Raw genomic sequence first — 22,760 nt, 5'->3', positions numbered from 1 at the left:
TCCCAGTATAAGAGTGAGGTGAGCAGCGGCGCTGCTGTCGCCGGGGAGAATCCGCTTCCTTTCCTTTCTGCTGTGTTTCCGTTGGGCCCAACATCCTCTTTAGGAAGCGAAGCGTTTTGGGTCTGTTACGCGTTCTTCGCGCCACAAGCCTTGTCGTGCCAGCAGAGCTAAGAAACAGAAGCAGGAAAAGACGCTAGAAGTTGATCTGATTTGTGGTTTGCTGTGCTGTAGCTGTTGGCTGGCTACGGCTATCTTATTGCTGGCCAGTGTTGCTGTTTGTTGTTGATGTTCGATGGAAAAGTTGTGCGGCATATAAAATCGTTGGGGAGCATTGGAGGCGACCTCAGTTCAACGGTGCCGGTCACGTTGAGCGGATTTTCTTACGCGGGTCGAAATTCCGAGAGAAATTTCGATTGTGTGCATTTCACTGGAGAAATCGTTATTCTCCGTCGTCGTCAGATTTGTATTGGGTATTCCGCGATTTGAGCGGAATCCTGGAAACGGTTACGAACTATTCGACCTCGTAACTACCCTCCGCGTAAGGAGCTTTTGAAGTTCGTTGCAGCGAATTTATTGTAGTTTCTTTGATATTGAATTTGTGTAGTGAACTTTTGTACGTTATCTGCCGAACATTCGAAAGTGTTGATATTTGTCCAGTGCTTGCTGTTGTGAATATTAAATTATAGAGTTCAAATCTTGGATATATTAAAACTTTCCAAAGTGTAATAAATACGAACTGCGTATACGTGACTGGCCGGTTGCCCCTCAGTTGTAGCCAAATATATCCGTTGACTCTTTACTACTACCGGGAAGTTTAAAGAAATTGCAAAAGTGAATCGCTTCCACACCGAGCGTTATTTTGGGCGGATTTACATTACCTGTATAAGGACAGTCGGACTTGAAGAAAATGCAGACAGTCATAAAGTAAGTTCCCAACTACTTCTTTGGATTTGGACCCAAATAGAGGAACACCTACAAACATTACGTTATACCTCTAAACACGTAAAACCAAACCGCGTGCTCTGCACCCGATGTAGATTTAGTGCATACTTTCCCATGTCTTGAGATACCTGTGGTGCGGTGCCTAGCGCAAGTAATAACTATTTTGCATATGGGACTGAACTAACCACTATCCACCTCGAAAGTCGCCTCAGTTCAATTCCCTGTAAACTTGTTTGTTATCGTTTTCTTCACTTCTTTTTTGAAATCGATAGGTGGAAGAATAGTCTAATATGTAGCAAATAGTGTGCCAATCGAGTGCGATGGATAATTCTGCACTCACCTGAAGTGCAGCGACGCACCAAGAAGGCTTTGTATTTGAATGACTCGCGCTAATCTCGAGGAGATTAAATCTCGTCCCTGGCGACGCTTAACCAGACCAAAGAGTTGTGTGGGAGATGCAAACAATGCATTAGTTCAATGTTGTTTCAGATGCATTGGGGGGAGCAGTTTTATTTAAATATGCAGTTTTGTAAAAAAATGTGCTGAAGAAATTTAGTTGCATTTTTGCTACTTCAAGGTAGTCGTAATGCAACTTTATTGTGCACAATGAAACATTGCAATTTTCACTGTTAAAATTTCATGCATGTGAGTATGTTTCTGCGGGAAAATATGTCGAAGTTTCCTCAAAGTATGAAAAATATATCGCGATTATAAGAAGGAGAAATTGTAGCCTGTCATGGAAAATTATTATAGCGTTTTGGATTTTCTGTCTTTGTAGAGGAGACCCTTACTATATAGTTTTTGCACATGAATATGAAAACTAACTAACATGTCTCATCTAGTCTCAATATTTTTAGCGGGGCCTTTTTTCTGTTATACCCTTATCCACAACATATTCTGTATCATCTCGACTATCATATCCTAACTTTTTTAAGGTTTTGTGATAGACAAAATCAGTTCTTAATTGCATTTTATTGTGGTTTTCCCTCTTTCTTGTCATCCTCTAAATTTTTTCTATCTTAGGTTAGGTTAATTAGGTCAATTATGCGGAAACCCTTTTTGACGTGTTGTCTCCAACATGAATCTTATAAACGGCTTTCTGTGACAGCCTTAAGTCTTGTTCGAGGCGTAGTAGTTAGTTAGTTAGTTTAGTTTACTGGCAGGAGCCGCAGCTCCGAGCACTCAGGCAATTGTTAAGCCCATTATACTATCCCCGTAAATTGCCTATTCAATGGCTTCCCGTTTACGGTGTTCGCAGGCTTTAGCGATCCTGAGAACATTCTCCAGAGGCAGAAAGTGTGCAGATTCTTCATTGAAGAAAACCTTGCCAAGGTGTCTTCGTCTGAGATCTGAGGATCCCGGGCAGCTTCATAAAAAGTGCAGGGCCGTCTCCTCCTCCTGCTCGCATTGGCTGCACACAGCCGAAACCACTACCCCACTCTTTTCCATATGGTAGTTTAAGGGGCAGTGTCCCGTCAAAAGCGCTCCTAGGGGTTTCATGTCCCACTTCTTAAGGGACAACAAAAATGCCGCTCTAGTGGCACTAGGCTCCTTCACACGGATTTTCGCTTGCCGGCAAGAGTCCAAATTTCTCCATTCGGTTGCGTGAATCCTTGCAATTTCACCCTTCAGAGTAGACTTGACAGTAGATGGTCGGATTCCAAGAGCTGGTTCTGGCCCCACCAATGTGGATCCAGACCCGAGGCGAGCCAGTCTGTCAGCCTCCTCATTACTGGCGATGTTAGAGTGCCCCGGCACCCACATCAGGAATGTTTCGTTCAGTCGGCCAAGTTTCAGCAGCACCTAATGACAACTCCACACCAACTGGCTTGATATGTTGTTGCCATTTAGTGCTGATAATGCCGCCCGACTGTCGGAGCAGATTCGAATGGTGCGACCCCTCCATTTTTGTCGCGGACATTCTTCTGCTGCCAATGAAATGGCATATATATCCGCCTGGAATATGGTCATCATTTTTCCGAGGGGCCGGGCCAGTTCTATAATCGGATTCTCCGAAAACACACCTGCACCCGATCCATCCTCCGTGACTGACCCGTCGGTGAAGATTATTAGGTCTGTAATCTGAAAAGACTCATGACCACTTGTCGACCATTCTTCTCTTTCGGTGATTACGACAGTGTATGTCCTTTCAAAGACGAATCTGGCAACCATATGATCGGTCGGCATCAAGGCTACCGGATGTTTTTCAAGTTATTTCCAGATAGACGCATGGCCGTTTGATTGGTCGCCTTTCCACGCCCCAATGGTATCGAGTCTATATGCGTCGTTGGCTGCTTTCCGTTTCACCTCCAAGTGAATGGGGGGTAAATTTAGGATAGCTTCAAGTACCGCAGTCGGCGTAGTACTCATTGCTCCAGTAATATTTAGAGGACCAAGTCCCTGAATCTGCGTTAGCAGCTTCCTGTTCAGTCTTGGCCACCAGACGATGCATGCATACATCAAAATGGGTTTTATTGTGGATACATCCAGTATATCCGTTTGGGTAAAATAACCCAGGTCTTACCTATCGCATTCCTACAGCACCAGAGCAATCTGCAGGATTTCTGATATTGTTCCTGGATATGATGCTTCCACGTTTACTTGGAGTTGAAATGTACTCCTAAGTACTTGACTGTTTGTGCCAGCTGAATTTCCGCCCCTGCTAAGTTGGGTAGCGTATAGTTGCCCCAGCTGACGTTCGTAGTGAACATAACTAGTCCAGTCTTCCTAGCGTTCACCGTGAGTCCATTGCGGAGGCACCAGCTGTGGATTTAATGCAGACTTGCATTCAAGCGGTCTCATACTGTGTCCGTAAACTTGCCGGTAATTATTACGGCTAGGTCGTCCGCAAATGCTTGCGCAAAGACTTTTTTGTCTTCCAGGAGCCACAGCAGGGTATCCATTAACAAGAGCCATAACAGTGGAGAGAGAACCCCTCCCTGTGGGCAGCCCCTGAGACATCTTGCTTCAATAGACTTCTGGCCGACCGATATGTGGATTTTTCTCCACTCTAGCGGTTCGATTCCATGCTGTTTTGTCGCATCACAAATTGCCGCGAATGAGGCATAATTGAAAGCACCTTCGATGTCCATGAATGCGCCTAAGGCGTATTCTTTTTTGGAGATCGCCTTTTCAATTTTTTCCGTAAGCTCATGGAGTGCTGTCTCCGTGCCTTTATAGTAAACGTAGTAAGCCTAAGAGCATGAAATACAACATGCTCCAAATTCTCAGCCATGTTAATTTTTTTTCCCATTCTGGGGTACATTCCCACTGTTGCTTCCATTTGACCACAGACGCGCCGGCCTTCGCTAGGGTGTCAATGCCTAGCCTTCCTGCTAATATGTATGTGGTTTCTCCTGGAGTTGTTCGGCAAGCACCGTCAGTTGGAAAGCAGATTATTCCAGCGCAGTTGCCAAAACTGAAATTGCGTACAGTAGCACGCAGTACCTGGCCTTGAAATGTTTTTTTTTCTAAGTTAAACCTAGGGAACTGCAGACAGTGAGCTGAGTGGTTAGAGCACAAGGCTGTCGTACGGAAGGTCGCGGTTCAAATCTCGCTGGCGACAGTGGGTTTTGTATCGTGATTTGACGTCGGATACCAGTCGACTCAGCTGTGAATGAGTACCTGAGTCAAATCAGGGTAATAATCTCGGGTGAGCGTAATGCTGACCACATTGCCTCCTACAGCGTTCTGTAGTGTACCGTTACGGTCTTGAATGAAGTGCTCTAACACACTTCAAGGCCCTGATCCAATATGGATTGTTGTGCCAACGATTATTATTATTAACTGCAGACATCCTGGTGTTACCTCAAAGTCCACCAATTCGACGTTACTAAAAGCTGTCTGGAATACTGGCCTACGCCATTGCTCCATGTCAGCCAGGGTCCGCCATGTCTTCTTCTTGCCCTTATAGACTTTCCGGGCTAGATCATTATACCCCCTACACCGTAACCCAGTGAGACGGATTCATCCAAAACCAGAAGGTCGTGGTGTCGTTCATAAATTTCGTCGTTATATAGACTACGGAATAGTCTATCCTCATATGGTGGAACAATGCTCTATATTATACCCTACATTATTGCATTATTTCGTGGTGCTAGAATGAAGGCAATTTGTACACCTCGGGTTGGCTTGAAGAAGCTGGTGCCTCTCGAATTTACATCAGCAAGCCGTATCACATTTTCCAGGTTAAAAAGAATGCATTATAAGACATCCCCTTGCTATTGGTGGCATTTCTTGCTGTTAGTGGCGAATAGTCTCGAGAGTGAACCTGCTGTTTTTATTTAGCCTCGCGCACTGTTTAGCGTTAGCCTAGCCAGTCTTATCAATTTGGTCTGGATACCGAATTTTTTCATCGCCATATTCCAACAGTTTTTCCATCGATTAGAGCAGATAGAAAATTTGATCTGCTACCGATATGCCGTATGGGACTGTCCGACCTAGCAAAATAGGAGAGAATATTTTATAGATGGCACTCAGCAACGTGATGGGCGGTTTTTAATTTTTAAGCCGATGAATTGCTTATACTGTTTGTTCTTAGCAAAAAAAACTGCGAGCTCTTGGCTGCGTTCGAGACGAGAATCCTCCGAAGCACTTTTGGCCCCCTACATGAGGAGGATGGACGATTCCGTAGCCTGCATACCGACGAAATTTATGAGCGATACCACGACACTGGTTGTGGACAAAATCCGACTCCGGGAGACCCTGCTTGAGATGGAGCGATGGCGTAGGTCAGGACGCCAGACGTCTTTTAGAGATATCGAATTGGTGGACTTCGGCGCAAAACCGGGGTGTCTGCAGTTCCTTATTAAATCAGGCCTAGACCGGATACCGGTTGTTGCGCCGTTGATTAAGATGATGTTTGTTCCATGTTTGGTGGCGGCAGTATTTCTCCGCCGTGTTCAGTTAGTGGGACCTCCAAGGCGCCTATATTATGGTTGTTGAATAGCTCATCAAAGTACTCAACCCATCTCTCCAATATGCCTATACGGTCGGAAGTCAGATTTCCCTCTTTGTTTTGGCAGGATGATCATCGAGGCGTATAAGGCTTCGTCCTTCTGACTTGTTGGTAAAACTTGCCCATCTGGAGTGGTACTCGGTGGTCTACTCGACCGATTTCCTGAAAGGTCCATGCGCGTGTTCGTATTCTTTGAGGTTGTAGGGTGACGTTGAATGGATCTTCTTCCGTTCCATTGCCAGTTTACATTTATCATGGAACCCCGTAGAAGGAATTCTTCTTCGACCATGCAGTCTCCTCTGCAAGGGCGCGAACGTTAATCAAGTTTATATTTCGAAATTTACCTCGCGAGCACAAAGTGCATATTTGCTTTTGTTTTCAACGCCGATAACAAATTTCATTTTTTGGCTGACTAGGTTTATTTGATGACCAGTGTAATATATGGTGTAGTGGCTTTTCTCCAGGAAATCGGACCCTGTCCAGTGCATTTTATCTTGTGACATCAGCCCTACATTAGGACCTGCCTGGCAGGCCTTTTTCTGTACAGCGAGCGCATATTCTATGACAAGATGCGCAAATCGTTTGTCCATTTTTGTGACCGGGTCCGTTGCTGTAAAATGCGTCAACTCTGAGGTACATTTCGTGGCTCCGTAACATTGTTTTTCCTTGTCCCCATGTCCTCAATCTGTATGACCAAGTGATGTAATCCTTTTCCGTCTGCAATTTTTTATTAAGAAAGATCTCCCAATGATCACCTCGTAGAGGTGAAGAAAGCTTGGTAGTAGAGCTACTGGTGTTGATTCAGCAGACCAGTTTTATGTTCCATCGCGGGTAACAATTCGTTTCTCGTCCTAGAACCTATACTTCCCTTTGACTGAATTCTTCTTTAATACATGCGGTAAAGGCTTTGGCAAACATCCCGTGCTGTTTAGACTATCAGTGAATTTCTTTGCAGCGATGTGAATTTCTCCAAATTGAGCTCGGTGCTATGTAGCAGCTTTATATATGAATACCCGCTATCTTGGCACGCGTGAATCTGTCCTCTGGGTGTTTTCCTGCATCTTCTACAGCTCAATTTCCGCAGCTTCATATTGCTATTTTAGTGTTTTTGCGTGCTATCCATACTTGGCTATGCAAATTTTCGTATTATTCAAATACGTTAGCTAATTCAACATTGCTTCCGAACACACTCTTGGAGAGAAGGTCTTGGCCGCCCGACAGTGACTTCGATTTATGAACGTCTTTCTGATCAATGGGTATTTAATACTTTGAAATCGCCCTTTCCGCTGCTTCATTAGGAAGAATTGTCGACGCTCTCTGTCTGTTACTGTGTGCTTTTCAAGGTCGAAACGCAGTAGCTGTGCTCACAAGGTTCCTCCATTTTTCAGCGATTTTTCTGGCACCCAGATCCCCGAACCTAATAACTGAGACTGCAAAGTTTCAAGGATCTCGTATTTCATGGTGATTTTGAACTGAATTGTTGCTCATTTTGACCGCCACTGCATAACCAGTGGCGCTCCGATTTTCTTTCGTACTTTCAACCACTTTAAGCTCCGCTAACAGCCTTTCTAGGCATCCAGACATTTCTACCCAGTTTAATCAGAGAGATCTCTGCTTTGACTTTACGCAAGATATCCGCCTACATAAGCTCGCTGGTCTTTGAGCGGGTCCAATCTAGTTCTCTTCTGCAACCACTTCTTATGTATGGATTGTTCGAGGGGGTTAGTATCTTTTTCCGGGTGATGGATAAATTTTCGTCTGTTGACCTTTTAGGATTTGTCAGTTTCCGTTCCGGTTCCGGTTTTTTCCGCTTTGCCATTCGTTGGAGAGGTCGCACCTCTTCATTAGGATTGTCGCCTGTTACGCATTTCTGGACTGTTCTTACCACCTTAAAAATATTTTGCCACGCTGTTAATCTCTTTGCAAAGTGCTTCTTGGAAATAAGTGTCTTTAGAGAAGTTGATGTTGCGACTGCAACTATTACTTTCTGCTGGTTGTTCGCACTTTTCCTTCCTTATGTATGTGCTTTCGCGTCCTTTCTAGCTTCGAAGTAAGTTGACCTACTAGAAATCACCTGACTCTTAATCGTGTGTTGTAGCTTATTTCACTAATTAATGCACTCCATTAAATTCTGGATCATCGCCCTCAGCCGTGTAAACGCATTAACCTCAGCTTCAGAAATGCATTAACCTCAGCTTCAGCTACTATTCGATTGTTGTGGCAATGGTTTTTTATTAGGGTTTGCTGGCGGTGATCGCATCAATTTAGCATTTTCACTGAACAGATAATTTATATCAAAATGACCTACTGTCCATCCAAAAAATAGTACATAGAAGACTGCAGACACAGTCCCAGTAAAAGAAGGATTACAAAGCTACTACGAGGTTTATTGCCTGCTACATCAAGTTATTTTACTCTGTGAAAAGCTAGTAAAAGTATGAAGGGAGCTACTCAAGTCCCACTAAAATTAGATGATGGTAACTGGGCAAGAAGGGATTCCGAACATAGGGCAGCATTCCGGTGGCAAAATACCCGGCGACGGAATTTCTGCCCCATTTACTGCAGATGAAGATAAGACTTCCAAAAATATATATAGTTACGCGAAGAAAAGCTTCTCATTTTGAAACAAATAAGTTGATCGGCTCTTTAAAAAACAAGTGCATCCAAAGAAAGCTTCAGAGCACGACCTCATAATGGGAAAAATTTTGAAGGGATTTCCGATGATCGCAATCACCCAAATGACCTACATATTCAATGGAGTTCTCCATCTCGTCCAAAGGCTTGGAAGATTTCAGATGCTACAATGATTCCAAAATATAAGAAGGAATAGGCATATCGAAAACTGGTGGTTGGATAGGAGGAATTGGTTGAGCCAAACCATGTTTTCTCGCGTCACTTTCACCCTGGAGCACCAAAATGCTACGGTCTCAGTCAATGATTTAGCGACCCCTCAACAGAATGAGGGAAAGTATTTTAATATGCATCTGGTGACTAACGTATAGGAAATTTATCGAGATAAAAACACTGTAAATAAATCCAAAATCAAAATACATATATTATCGTCATGATCCTAGAACCCGTCATGATTCGAATATACGGAATTCAACTCTGGGATTCAGCGTACATATCTGATGTTCAATTGATGTAGAGAGCTGAGTCCAGGATACTATAAATGATCACGGGCGAATCTTGGTATACGAAAAATGTAAACATCCATAGAGACCAGAAATTGCGACAGTATAAGAATAGCTCTCATTCCATTTGACCAAATATAAAGGAGTGTTAGCTTCCCACCCTAACCCCTTAGCCAGGAGGCTACTTCGACTTTCATCTAGTGTCGGCCGATTATTTTTAAAAGACACTGGCCTCGACGGGGTCGGGGAATCTTTACCTACTAAAATTAATCCCGACTCCCCTCCTAGCTTTAAGGCCTACCATTAGGAGGGAGAGAGTTAGCTTACTTTATTTAATTCTCCTTTCTGCTTTTGCTGGCGGTCCGCGGTCCGCCTTCATGACCTCTTTCGCTTTTCGTAGTTTATCCTGGATTGTTCCAATTATTGAGTTGGTCGCACAAAATTTTCGGTTGATAGAATTTCACCTGTAAGCTTCCCTTTTCTTCTTCGTGTGGCTAACAACCTCTTTTTTGAGTGAAACCATCCCTGTTGCCACTGATAGATCTCTGCAATAGATAAGCGATGAACTTGTCGTTATATATGTTCGTCATTTTATCTAGTAAAATGCCAATCGGTAATATTCTTGGGTTGCCGAATGCTGCATGATCATTTAACTTTAATATTAATTTCTTTGTAAACCACACTTTTAGGTACACCGGAACATAGACTGGGTTTTTACAATCAATACTCGATATATTTAACCATTAGACTTTATTAAATAATTTGTGTGACTTTATTAAATAATTTGTGTGACTGTATGCTCGTTAGAGGCAGAAGAGAGTCTCGCTTCATGTGTTTCTTTTCTGCCCCTAACTCATGGCACACTTTTCTCGCCGGTCCTCCACTCCCGTGGCGAGCTCCGCAAAGTGGATAGATCCGCGCCATCTATTCGTTCGCATTCGCAACATTCGAAATAAATTTCGAATGCTGCGAATCCTGCCGCGCCACAATCATGCTAGAGCCATGGTTGTGAATGCTTTTTCCCAAGTATATTCTACGTGCTGCTTAAAATTGAGCTTTGCATCTATCATTACTCCCAAGTATTTGATGCCCTACTTGGAAGTGATGATATGGCTCCCAATTGTAAAGCAAACGTAATTTCACTTGTAGCGCTTGGTGTTGAGGAACGCCTCCGTTTTTTCTTCCGCAACGACTATGTCCTTGGCGGCCATACATGAAATGAAAGGGCTCAATTAGTACTTTTCAAAGCCGAAGTTTTCAGATTAGTTGTAAATTGGAGAGTGCGGGGCTAGAGAGCACGGACCTATTCTTAAAAATTACCAAAGCAAAGAATCTGAAAAAAAACGAAGCAGCCCATTTATGGTCTCTCGGCTTTGAAATATCCTGCATACCGATATGTACTCAAATATGCATTACGAGCTGCGTACAAATGGAACAGTTCTGAATTCAAATATTTTTACATAAAAAACAGAAAGACGTAAGCTCCGGTTTTTTTCCTATCATTGTTCTTCCCTTGTTTTTAAGGTTATTCAAATCGGTTCAATGTCCGTCTCTCTTTTTTTTCCGATGGAAGGTGGAAAGTTTCAAAAGCTACCGCAGGCTCCTGCCACATGGTTATGTGGGACTCTTACCCACCAGAACCACCTCCTTCTCCTTCCACTCTCCCCGCGGGACTCCCATTTGGTATTACGTCGCGGGGCTGGATCAGAATTTATTCTGCGTTCATGTTAATATTCGTGTTCCTCTCGCGTTCATTCTTTACTTCGCCGTGCGGTCGCTCGATCCATTTCCGGATATCCCATATGATTTTGTGAGTCCAACGGCCTTTTTCTGACTCGTCCCACTTCTCTTGCCATTCCGCGACAGTTTCAGCTCGTGCGAACTGTCGCCGACGGGTAGGAGATTCTCGGCCTTATGGCTAAGATCAAAGTGTAATGTCTGTCTGTCTGTCCATCTGTCTGTCTGCCTGTTAGAAACGGCTACGCCGATTGACACGTAATTTGGTGAGAAGGTGGGAACTGTGAACGCCCAGACATGCAGTGAGTGATATCCTTCTACGTTGAGAATAAGAGGGGGGGAGCGGGTCCCCATACATGCAAAAGGGGGTGTAACATTTTTTTCACCGAATATAGTCATGTTGGGTATCCAATGAAAGGTCTCGATTAGTACTTTTCGAAACCGGTCTTAGTTTTGACATTTGTTAGAAAGGCCGAGTGTGAGAGGAAGGGAGGGGGGGGGGGGGTGATGATTTCTTTAACGGGCCCATTCTCAGAAACTACTCAACCAAAAAACCTGAAAAAAATTATGAAGTAACTTCTATATGGTGTCCAGCCCTTAAAATACTCTCCATATCGATATCTGCTTAAATTAAGTTAATAATAGTATTTTACCATATTTTTGAGGAAATTGAGTAAAAACCTCCCTTAGGTTTATCCTGGAGTTATAAAAATTGATAATAGTATAGAATATAATATGAAGTATGATCAAAATCATACTATTACTAACAAAGTTACAGTAGTTCAAAATTGACTTTACCATGTAAATTTAGTGCTACTAAATATCGATATCACATTAAAGTGAGTAATCTGATATGCTAAATGCATATACATAATGGCCTACGTACAAATGGGATAGTTTTGCACTCAAATATAGTCACAGAAGAAGCAAACAAAACCTTTCATACCTGAAGCGCCGAGCTTCCTTTTTCCCGACTTATTTCTTTGAGTATCGGGAGCAGAATAAACACAACACCAGTTTTCAAAGATTCGCAGGTTAAACGACTTCCTGACTTCCTCTTTAGCCTATTTTAACAAGTGTCGCGTAACTTCTCCTTCGATAGAGTTTGAATACAATCCGTTTTAGTTTCTATGTTGCATTCACTGTGGCAAAAACACTACTTGCGCACGTACTCACCAAGTAGACACCTTTGATGCATTTTATATCATTTCCGCGGTATTTCATCCTTCTCCTGGATATGCTTTGTCAAACCCTTCTAACATTTTAAAAATCCCTAGTAGGGCTTTTAATCCTGCTTAAACTACCTCACTGAAAAAATTGGGGTGGTGATATCGGCGATATGTAGCCGATATGAGGAGGAGAAGCTCTACATTTTATATGCAACTGCCCATCAGATCTAAGACGAACTAAACATAGAGCAGACAGATGACAGCAAATCAACGGTTCCTATTTTGATAACACCGTCTAATCACCACTTTTAAGAAGATGGATGTGTTCAACAGTACTATATTAAGAATAGTATTATTGTTCGAGCCTCCTAATGAGGGTCATCCGAGGGATCCCTGCTAGCTGTATGAATGGATATCTGTTTGTCCTTGATGCATCTTAGGGTTTCTTTCTAATTAGAACTGTCCACTGTTTGTTTGCCTCCTTTCAATTTTACGAAGAGGATGCGGTACAGCAACTGTTCACTAGATTTTCAGCTTTTGTTTCTGGGGGGTTGGGTTGAAACGAAAAGTTCTCCCAGGATTCGAAATTAATTTTTTAAAAGGATATTTGTTACTCTTCGCCAGATGACTAACTGGTTCTAGCAGGTAATTGTTTCAATCGTAAAAACCATATATAAAACCCGTACAGCTTTTAATATTCTGTCAGATATTCTCCTCAAGACATGTCGAGTCAAAATCCCAAAGAGAATCGTTTTGGTGGAAAAGTTTCAGTTAGGACATACTGCATTGCAGCCTGCTGAAAACGTGACAATATTGTGATAGTACTGTGAAATTCAATGAAAAATAAAGATCGTCCAGGGAGAAATTGCTTGCAATTAAGCATTCACTTCAAAGAGATTTTCTGAACTCACAAAATTCCATAAAGGAGAATTTGATTTGGAAGACGGTTCTTGAAGAGAAGAACTTCAAGATAACACTTTAACTAAAGTAACTTTGTTCTACTCATATAAGTTTATTACTTAGGTTGAAGTAATTGTGAGGAGAAGCATTGTTCCAGGAAAGGATACTATGCTTACAGTGCACACTATTCAATCTATCTCTACTCAGATTTAAATATAAATGATTCACTTTTATCACAAATGTGATGATGTGTGCATCACTCACTAAGGTAAATTAATTGATAGTCTGGGGCATCCTGTCCATACTATGTAGTATGGCTTAATTAATTTCCTATTTTTAGATCTCAGTCATCATACATCCAAGCAAAAAATTAAATCCATTCAACTGGAATACATTCTAGCGTTCAGGTTAATTTCAATGTAAATTAATACTATATGCATGTCTTACCCTATTGGTTTCGGTGATTTTTGTACCTTGCGTTTTTTACGCTGGATTGTTTCTACTCTTGATCCCCAAATGAATACCATTTAAAGATGGCCTGCTGCGCGCTTAAGCCTTAGGCTCTCAATAATGCCAGCAGCACTATGACTATGAGTATCGCTTGTTTTGATTCAAACCAATCCCATGTACATATACATATATTAATAATTCGACGGGATACCAATTTGACGGGTTGTACGGGAAAAAGTTAAAATAATCTTCTTAGTGTATCTGATAATGGTGATTAGTATAAATCATATGGACAGATGTTCTTAATTAGAGAGTTATTTCGTGAAGAGCTTATGGTGTTAACAAATTAGGTGCAAACGTACTCAGGTTTGTACAGAAGAAATATTGATTCTTGACGGTTTATATATTTTTGTTGGTCATACTTTTTTTGTGAAAAATTGAGCAAGCTATGTTTTGTTGAGTCTACTTATGCGGAACTGCGTATATCAGAATGGAGGTGCACATTCTTGCTACTGCAGTATACCTATATTCTTGGTTGTTTACCATAGATCTTTTTGTAACCAGTATTAACTTTCTGCTTTTCGGAAAGGTGTTTCGGAGAGAATTGTTATATTCTCAAAAAAAAAAGTAGTCAACAATTTGCGAGCGGTTTCCGTTTCAGCTAAAGAAAAAATCAAATTTTTTTTCGAATGTGCTTGTATTTCTCAGCTGCGGAGTGAGGGCCCAGACTTGTGTCAAAATTCAATAGATCCGGTATCACTCACGATATTTGAGATGTCGGTCTAGCGTGACATTAGTTCAACGCCATGCACTAACCGGGACTTTTGAGGCAGAAGCAGATTTTTTTTATGAACGGGTGACAAGACACTTCTGAGTACCGAAGTGGGTTTCTACACAAATGATGGGCAAATGGAATACTTGGGATTGCAACAATAACGGTGTAAGATGCAGATTCATATACCATATTTGTCTTTGGTCCTGGTCGATGCCATCGCTCCATCAGTCAGGGTCTTCCAAGTCTTCTTTTGCGAGCATAGATATTGCCCTTATAGACCTTCCGGGCTAGATCATCCTCACCCGTATTGATTAAATGACCCGACCACCGCAACCTATTGAGCCGGATTTTATCCACAACCAGACGGTCGTGGTATCATGTTGTTATATAAACTACGGAATCGCCCATCCTCATGTCGGGGACCAAAAATTCTTTTCTCAAAAGTGGCCAAGAGTTCGCAAATTTTCTTGCTAAGGACCCAGGTCTCCGGGGAATACATGAGGAATGGCAAGATTACTGTCTTGTACAGTAAGAGCTTTGATTCTATGGTGAGGCGTTTCGAGGGAAACAGTCTTTGTAAGCTGAAATAGGCTCTGTTGGCTCCTAACAACCATGCATGGGCCCCGTCGTCGTAGCTGTTATCGGTAGTGATTTGATGCAATAGTTTATATCACTTAAAAATTGCTTCTATCCAAAATCACGTCAATTCAGAATTCATTGTATGTAATGTTTTCTTGGAAGTATTTTTAAGGCGAGAGATAAGGTTAGGTCGCAGAAATACAATTTATTGCCGACATACTAGGTATGCCACGGGCACCTCGCTCCGCCGCAGGTATATCATACCAGCAGGTAATTTATTAACAGGTTGTATGAACCGGTATTGATCGTTCATGCTCAGTTGAGTTAGGGGTTTCATTCAAATCTCCATGTAAATGTTCGGTGGCCTTCTAGATCTGTTTTCATTAACAGAAGAGATTACATTATTTCTCGATTTGCCTATCACCAAATCCGGAGCTTGGCGCACCACGTACAGCGGCCCAAAAAAGTGTTCGATATGTGGCCATTGTTGTAAATATCCTACAAAATATTAAAAACTTAAATTCAACAAAGAAATAATGTTTGATATGTTGAAACATGAAATACTTCAGTTTTTATTAAAACACTTTCCTGAATTACAAAAACAAAGTAAATTAACAACAAGTTGGGAAACTGGAAGCTGAACGCTTCAGGTACGAAAGGTTTCGTGTATTTCTTAGTACGTAACACGTAATACACGCATATATTTTGTGAGAATATCCACTTTCGAATGATATTGACATTCATAGTCTTGAATTTGCAAAGAAGCAACAATTTTGACGTATTAGTAATAGTGCGATTTCCACCAAACTCACGCTCTATATTATAGCCTACATCACTGTAAAATTTGGAAGTGCTAGGACGAACTTAAGGGGGGTTTGCAGCCAATTACTAAAAGTTATAGTAACATACTATTATTAACTTTATTTGAACAGATATCGGTGTGAAAGGTATTTCGGAGCCCAGGCACCATATAGTGGCAGCAGATTTTTATCAGATCCAGATGATCAATTTCAAGCCAAAATTTATGCGTGGGATTTCATAGTTCCCACCTGTCGACCAAATTTCATTCGGATCGGTTTAGAGAAAAGTGCGTTTGACAGACAGACAGACAGACAGTGAATCGATCTTAATAAAGTTTTGTTTTTTGCGTTGATTTTCAGCCACTCTTTCTTCAGGATCTCGTTCATCTGGGTAACATGAGGGAAGTCGCGGTGTCTTAGCCTTTTTTCCAAATTACTCTATGCATGCTCAATTGGGGGTTTTAATGAGATTTGGGCGATTGTAAAGAAACCAAAGCTTTATATTGTGAGCTGTGTGCTTTGGGTCGTTATCCTGATAAAATTTATAGCTTCGTTGGACTCCGAGTTTCATGGCACTGGCACGTAAATTTTCTTTTAAAATGTTAATATTCTTTTAAAATGTTAATATAGTGTATAGGTGGTCCATAGTCCCTTTAAATGACACTATATTTCCCACCCCCGACGCCACCATACACCCCCAAACCATCAAACCACCTCCGCCGTGCTTCACAGTGGAAATCATATTCCGTTCTTCCAACTCAGTGTTTGGCTTTCTGTGCACAATCACTTTTCCATCGCATCCAACGAGGTTGTATTTGCCTTCGTCTGCAAAAATAAAATCGAACCAAAATCCGTATTCCCGTATTTCCGAGAAAATTGAAGCCTTTTCTTCCGGTTTTTGTGGATATATATGGCCTTTTTCGAGCTGATTTGGCTTCATAGTTATTTGAAAATAGATAATTTGTAATGGTTTGGTGTGTAACCTCTATGTCTAAATGTTCCTTGGTAGCTTTTACCAATTTTGTGGCATTCGTCTTTGCCCCTTTTTAATTTCCCTTACCAGCCAACGCTCTGCAGTCTCTGTAATTTTTTTTTGGTCTTCTTCTTCTTCTACGGACAACTATTGTCCTTTGCAACCCATTTCGCTCAAAATCAAAACCAAACTAGGATTAATGCGTTTAGAAACACTCAAGATTTCTTGCCTTCAAAATGTGTAATTCTACCTAATGGCCCTTTGTGTTTTTGTTTCCAAAATTCTAACAACTTAGCAATGTCGAATACTTTTTTGCTCGCTAATCTGTGCATATACAAATAATAACTGTTCCTTTGCTATACCTTTAATTACAAAGTTTTAGAGAAGAAAGTAAGCCATGGCTTGTGACAAATCGACAAGCATTTTTTTATTGCTACATTTAGTTTTTGATATTCTAAAGGATATTTGCAAACACAATAACATGTCGAATACTTTTTTGGGCCGCTGTATATAAAAACCTTCTTCAATAATAGTAGAATTTCCACTAAACATTCCAGAAGTAAGTCTGATATTGTGGTGTGCACAGCAAAATATTGTAATAACGTACCAGGATAAATATAAGGGCTTTCCAGAAAATTTAAAAAATATTGTAATATACTGTTACTGAGATTGGAAAGAGAAGTATTTTGAGGACTATATAAATCTAGTCCTCAAAATACTTCTCTCTCCAAATTCTGTTCAAATAAATACAGGTCTTATTATCATGATTTTTCTTAGATCTTTCGATAACGTAGTTTCCTGTCTCACCTTAAGTTCATATTTTTGAATTCCTAACTTTCTTTTTCATAATTAATGTCAAATCTAAGAGGTAAGATACTAATTAAAACCTTCATTTGATATCACCACGACTCGCACGATATTTGGATAAAAAAAATTATATTTTGCCTTGCTTTGTACCGTCTCAAACTTCATGGCCTGTAGATTTTCTCCAAATCCTGTCTCACTAAGTTCAACCGCTTTCGAGAAAAGTGCGTATGACAGATAGACTATAATCCTATTTTAATAGAGATTTATTTCTATACAAAACCTTTAAGACGGAAATAGGAATAGGTTCTCATAACTCGCCCCCCACTATTCATATCAAAGAAGTCCTACCCCTCATTATTGATCCTGGTCTTCAAAATTTTGCCTTTAGTATTTTGAGCGTGAATATGAGCTCTGGCTTAACCTTGCTTAATTTCGCCGATGCTTTTTTGAGGTTCACCTAGGTTTACGCGATCGTTATCCTTTTGTTCAATGTCAGCTAGAAATTTTATTAGTAAGTCTCTTCTATCGGCTGAATTAGATCTGATAAATCTCTCTTTCATACAAGTCAACAAAACAATTATCCAAATGAGTTCCATGAGTATGCCTAAGTAACTGAAAGACTGAATATCTTCCGGTAAATTGGTACAATCAATAAAATTTGCTATAACAAGTCTTATGGAGACTGAGACCCAAAAACGGAATACTGAGTTGGCAATCATAAATTCCAATCTGACTTTTGAATAGAATATTCCCAATAAACTGAACGGACTCAATGTTTATCTGCCAGCTTCCAACATCGAAACAACTCTCTGAGCTATTAGGACGTGATTCTCCTCGATAGCTCCAATTTAAATTTTCCCAAGTTCATCAATTCAACCAAATGTTTACTTCCAACTCTGATTATTTCGCGTACACACACCAGAGACAAAATAGATCGAGAGTCAATAAAAAGTATAAATTGCTAACAAAACCCCAAACCAGCTAAAATTACACTCTTATATGGGGAACACTCATAACGCTCCTTGAAATCATGACAACTTTTCAAAGTTCATCACAATCACTTTGTTTTCTTGCTTGCTGCCTGCTCCTGGATGCGGATGCCAGCCATCATCCGTGCCACTCGTTTCACCTTGTTTTCCAATGCCTTTAAACAAACAGACAAACTTCTCAATAAGCGATGACTATCGCGTGCATATCGCTCGAGCGTGTCCTTTTCCCTCTACGTACAACCTCAAAGTACCCGCCGAGTACTTTTCCATAGTCTTTCCCGAGGGTATTTCTTCATATCGCGCAAAGATATTTGACTGAGAAGCGTAAATTTCGCCCGCGAGAATCCATTGAAAGGATTTTCTACGTCGTATCCAGATGTAAAGCAACAGGATCATTTTACTACTAACCGCTGGGGAGTTGCCTTCCCTGTCTTATCATGATTTTTGTGAATGGTGAAACCTTTTCAATGGAGTAGACAATTTTCTGCATATGAACATTGAAACGTTGTTTGTTTTCCTATAAAATTAGTCAGAAATCGGGCGAAGGAGGAGATTGGGTAACTTGTGCTGTGACAACGAACAATGAAACGTTGGGAAGGCTTTCGAGAGCACTGAGATAACATGTGAAGGTTGCGATATCATACTCGAAGGACATCAGTAAAAAGGATCTTCTCGGTGGCACCTTGGGCAGGGTTGCATCAACTTAGAAAACGGTATTGTACATATGACCGGAAGCTCGATACATTATAAGTGAAAGGTTTTGTTTTTTCCCATTTCAGAGATTGGGAGAAGTAGCTTTTCGTGGTTACCCCTAACCAGAAGTGATGTGGTTAGGTCATTGCTTCCCTTTGATTAAATTGAATATAGTAAACTTCCATTTTGTTAATCATGTGTAACTTTGTAAATAAAATAATATTTTCATCGAATTTTCCAGATTCAATATATTATATTATATTTTATGCAAGTGAATAAAGTCACTATTTTGAAATAAACTTGAAGGCGATTTGGTACCCTTTTAATTATATAAAAAACGCATTTCGACCAATTTCGAAAGTCTATTATGAAGTCAGCGTGTGAGAAACAAAACTCTCCTACTCCTACTCTTATTGATATAAAATTTGGGAACTGTGAGTCCCTTTCCACAGTGAACATTGTTCTATGTTGAATTTAAGGGGGGTCCCGATACATGTAAAAGGAGGATGTATTTTTTTTCACCGAATATAGTCATATGGGGTATCAACTGGAAAGTCTCTATTAGTACTTTCCAAAGTCTCATTTTTCACATTTTGTTAAAAGGGGGGGGGGGGGAGGCGGGGATTGGAAAGCGATAATTTCCTCCACGCGTCCATTCTCAAAAACTACTCAATCGAAAAATCACGAAACTGCTACTAGGTGTCTGGGCCTCAAAGTACCCTCCACATCGATATCTTTATCCTAGATTCATCAAGTTTTGCAGTAATACAGGGTGCGGCAGCATAACTTCCTTTTTTAAAATGCGTGCCACTCAGTTAGTTGAGGTCATAGCGGAGCGATAGTGTTGTCGTTCAAGAGCGGATACTGTAAAGTTTTGTCCCGACACGGTTCAGTCGCCATCATGCGTTGGAATAGTGAGGAGCGTGCCTTTGCCGTTGAGGTTTACTTTTCAAGCGGATGTTCGGTTATTGCAACACAGCGTGCATTTCGGAATCGCTTTAATTTAGCCCCGTTGGCTTCCGTCCCAGACCGCAAATCAATTGTTACATGGGTCACTAAATTCAGACAAACTGCAAGTGCGACAAAAGGAAGAACTGGAGTCCCTCGGCCCGTTATATCACCTGAGAACATTGAAGCAGTGAGAGCGTCAATGTTGCGATCGCCACGGCGTTCTGCGCGCAAACACGCATCTGCCCTTGGACTATCCGATCGTTCTGTGAGAAGAATTCTTCGTGATGATCTTCATTTTCATCCCTATAAGATGGCGATAGTGCAGGAACTTTCAGAACGTGACTTCAATTCTCGGATGAACGCGTGTGAGCTTCTTCTTGATGTCGTTCCCGAGGGTGCTATTGTTTTTTTTAGCGATGAAGCCCATTTTCATTTGTGTGGGTCGGTTAACAAACAAAACATGCACTACTGGGCTGACACCAACCTTCGAGAATTGCATCAAAAGCCTTTGCATTCACCCAAAGTCACAGTGTGGTGTGCAATTTCTTCAGCTGGAATTATTGGTCCCTGGTTTTTTGAGGAAAATGAGGTTACAGTGACAGTGAATTCGGACCGGTATGTAAACATGCTACAGAATTTTTTTTCCCCACGGCTAGAAAATTTGGATTTGGGGGACACTTGGTTCCAACAAGACTGTGTGTGCTGTTGCACCACTTCAAGAGCATCGATGGCTGTTTTGAGGGAACACTTTCCAGAGCGCCTTATCTCAATTAGAGGCGATTTAAAATGGCCCGCACGCTCTCCCGATCTGTCCCCTTGTGATTTTTTTCTATGGGGTTTTTTGAAATCTCGTGTTTATGTGAACCGTCCAAGAACCCTACAAGATTTGAAGACCAACATCCAAGAAGAAATTGCCAACATAACACCTGCTATGCTAACAAGTGTCATGACAAACGCCAGAAATCGGTTTACGCAATGTATGGAGAATGGGGGACGTCACCTAACAGATTTGATCTTCAAAACAATGTAAATAAAAACTTTAGACATGTACCTACATTATAAAAAATAAATAAATATTTTCCGATGCATACAATAGTTTTTATTGAGTTTTCAAAAAAGGAAGTTATGCTGCCGCACCCTGTATAAGCTATAATATAGAGTTTGGTGAGAATCATACTATTGCTAACGCAATTATAGTAGGTCAAAGCTGCCTATTTGGTGTAAATTTACTGTAATCCACAATGTTCTTACACCAAGAATACACAAAACCTTTCGTACCTGAAGCATTGAGCTTCCGATTTTGAACTTGTTCTAATTTTCTCTTTGCGTAGTTTCACACATTTGACATTCACATTTCACATTCACATTTTGAGGTTTTCAATGAAATGAAATGAAATGAAAGAAAAACAGTTTTAGTAGAGGATATCTATGAGCATAGTCACCAATATGTTCGTAGAAAAATATTTTGGTTTTGTTATTACCTCTGGCACTACACTGGCATCCAGTTCGTTGCAATAAATTCTCGGTGTTCTGATATACGCTATCGCTTTACCGAGGGCATTTGCTATCTTGTTCCTTTTTAGCATGTACATTTCCACTATAGATTTTCCAGCCCGCATAGCCTCCGTTTATTTGGAGCAAGTGGCCTGTCCATCGCACCTGGCTGACTCTCTATAGTCACAATTTTCCCCGTTTTTATATAGAAAGTTCTCTGGAAGATTTTTCTTTCGAATGATCCTACAATGAGTACTTCCAAAGGTCCTAATGTTTGAGAATCTATTTATTTTAGTTTCAGCACCGGGACAATTTGCTTCATTTCTACTTGTTGTACGCAATCGCTTCGCAGCGTTTTATCCTCTATTAGTCTTAACCTGACATATCGCGATATTTTATTTGGTGGATTTATGAAGCCTGGCTCCAAGCCCTACGTCAAAGAGATGATGATCGAGTTATTATTAGCATTATATATATGTGGACCGGGTATCGACCAGTTGTCGGTAGTTCGGGGTTCATACAGGTTCATATTTTTGTTCCTTCAGAAAATTAGCATATTGTTTGCAATGACAAAGTGGGATTGGCGATGGTCAAACGATCATCCTGAGTGGCCAGAGGCGATTAAGGGGGAGAGCTATCCCAAAAGTTTAAAAAGATCATCGTGCAGGTTCGCCCCCAAATATTGAAGCTCCATCGGAGTGTTCCGTCGATACATGCTTGCATATCTCTGTTGTAGCTACGCTCGGGAATATGGAAGAGGAGGGGGGTTGTCCTTTGAACACTCCGATCCCTCATGTGTCATTATACAAAAAATCGTGTGTTTTTTACCGATGCAGGGCGGACCCCTGCCGGATCTGAAATCCAATCAAAAATTGGAAAGTCGAAATAAAAAAATAAGGGTCCGATCGTGCGCGTGGAGCTGTAAAACTCCGAACTCGAGTGCCGTGATCGAAATGGAGGACCCACGATTGATCCGAAGTTTTACGGCCTCACATGTGCGGTCCAGCCGCTATTTTTTTTATTTTTATTTTCAAATTTAGATCGCGTATCTCTTAGGTGATTGTTTCTAGAAGTCTACATCTATGGGCCGTTGTGACTATATGTTGAAAGGTATTGAAGTCAGAATTTTTGAGGAGTGTTTTTCCCAACCTTTCTGAAGTGACGGTTGCGATGAATCTTCAATGGGATACGGAAGCAGTCGGTTAAATGTTGTGTCATTCCGTCCTAAGTGGTTCATACTCACTTCATTTTCGGAGTCCAAACGAAGAAGATTGAATTCTCGCATTCCTTTTGTTTGTTTGTTGTTTTTTGTTATTTAATACTTGCGGATGGAGCACTTCCATTGAGCTTCAACATATCCGGGCGGACCATTACGGTCAATTTGAACATCTTTTTAGGTTTTCGGGATAG

The 22,760-nt window shown here is 41.1% G+C and overlaps 1 protein-coding gene across 1 annotated transcript in view; it reads left to right on the top strand.

Annotated features, from left to right (window-relative positions):
- The first annotated feature begins 277 nt into the window (after nt 1-277).
- The window catches only part of LOC119660343 (neprilysin-2), a 154,434-nt gene continuing 131,951 nt past the window's right edge, over nt 278-22,760 (top strand). The window contains exon 1 of the mRNA XM_038068832.1: nt 278-924. Coding sequence (XP_037924760.1) covers nt 908-924 — 17 coding nt within the window. The 5' untranslated portion in view covers nt 278-907. The remainder of the gene's footprint in view (nt 925-22,760) is intronic.

This window comes from Hermetia illucens, chromosome 6 (assembly GCF_905115235.1).
Source record: "Hermetia illucens chromosome 6, iHerIll2.2.curated.20191125, whole genome shotgun sequence".
Lineage (NCBI taxonomy): Eukaryota > Metazoa > Arthropoda > Insecta > Diptera > Stratiomyidae > Hermetia > Hermetia illucens.
The sequence above is the reverse complement of the archived record's forward strand: the minus strand, read 5'-3'. Positions and strand labels throughout refer to the sequence as shown.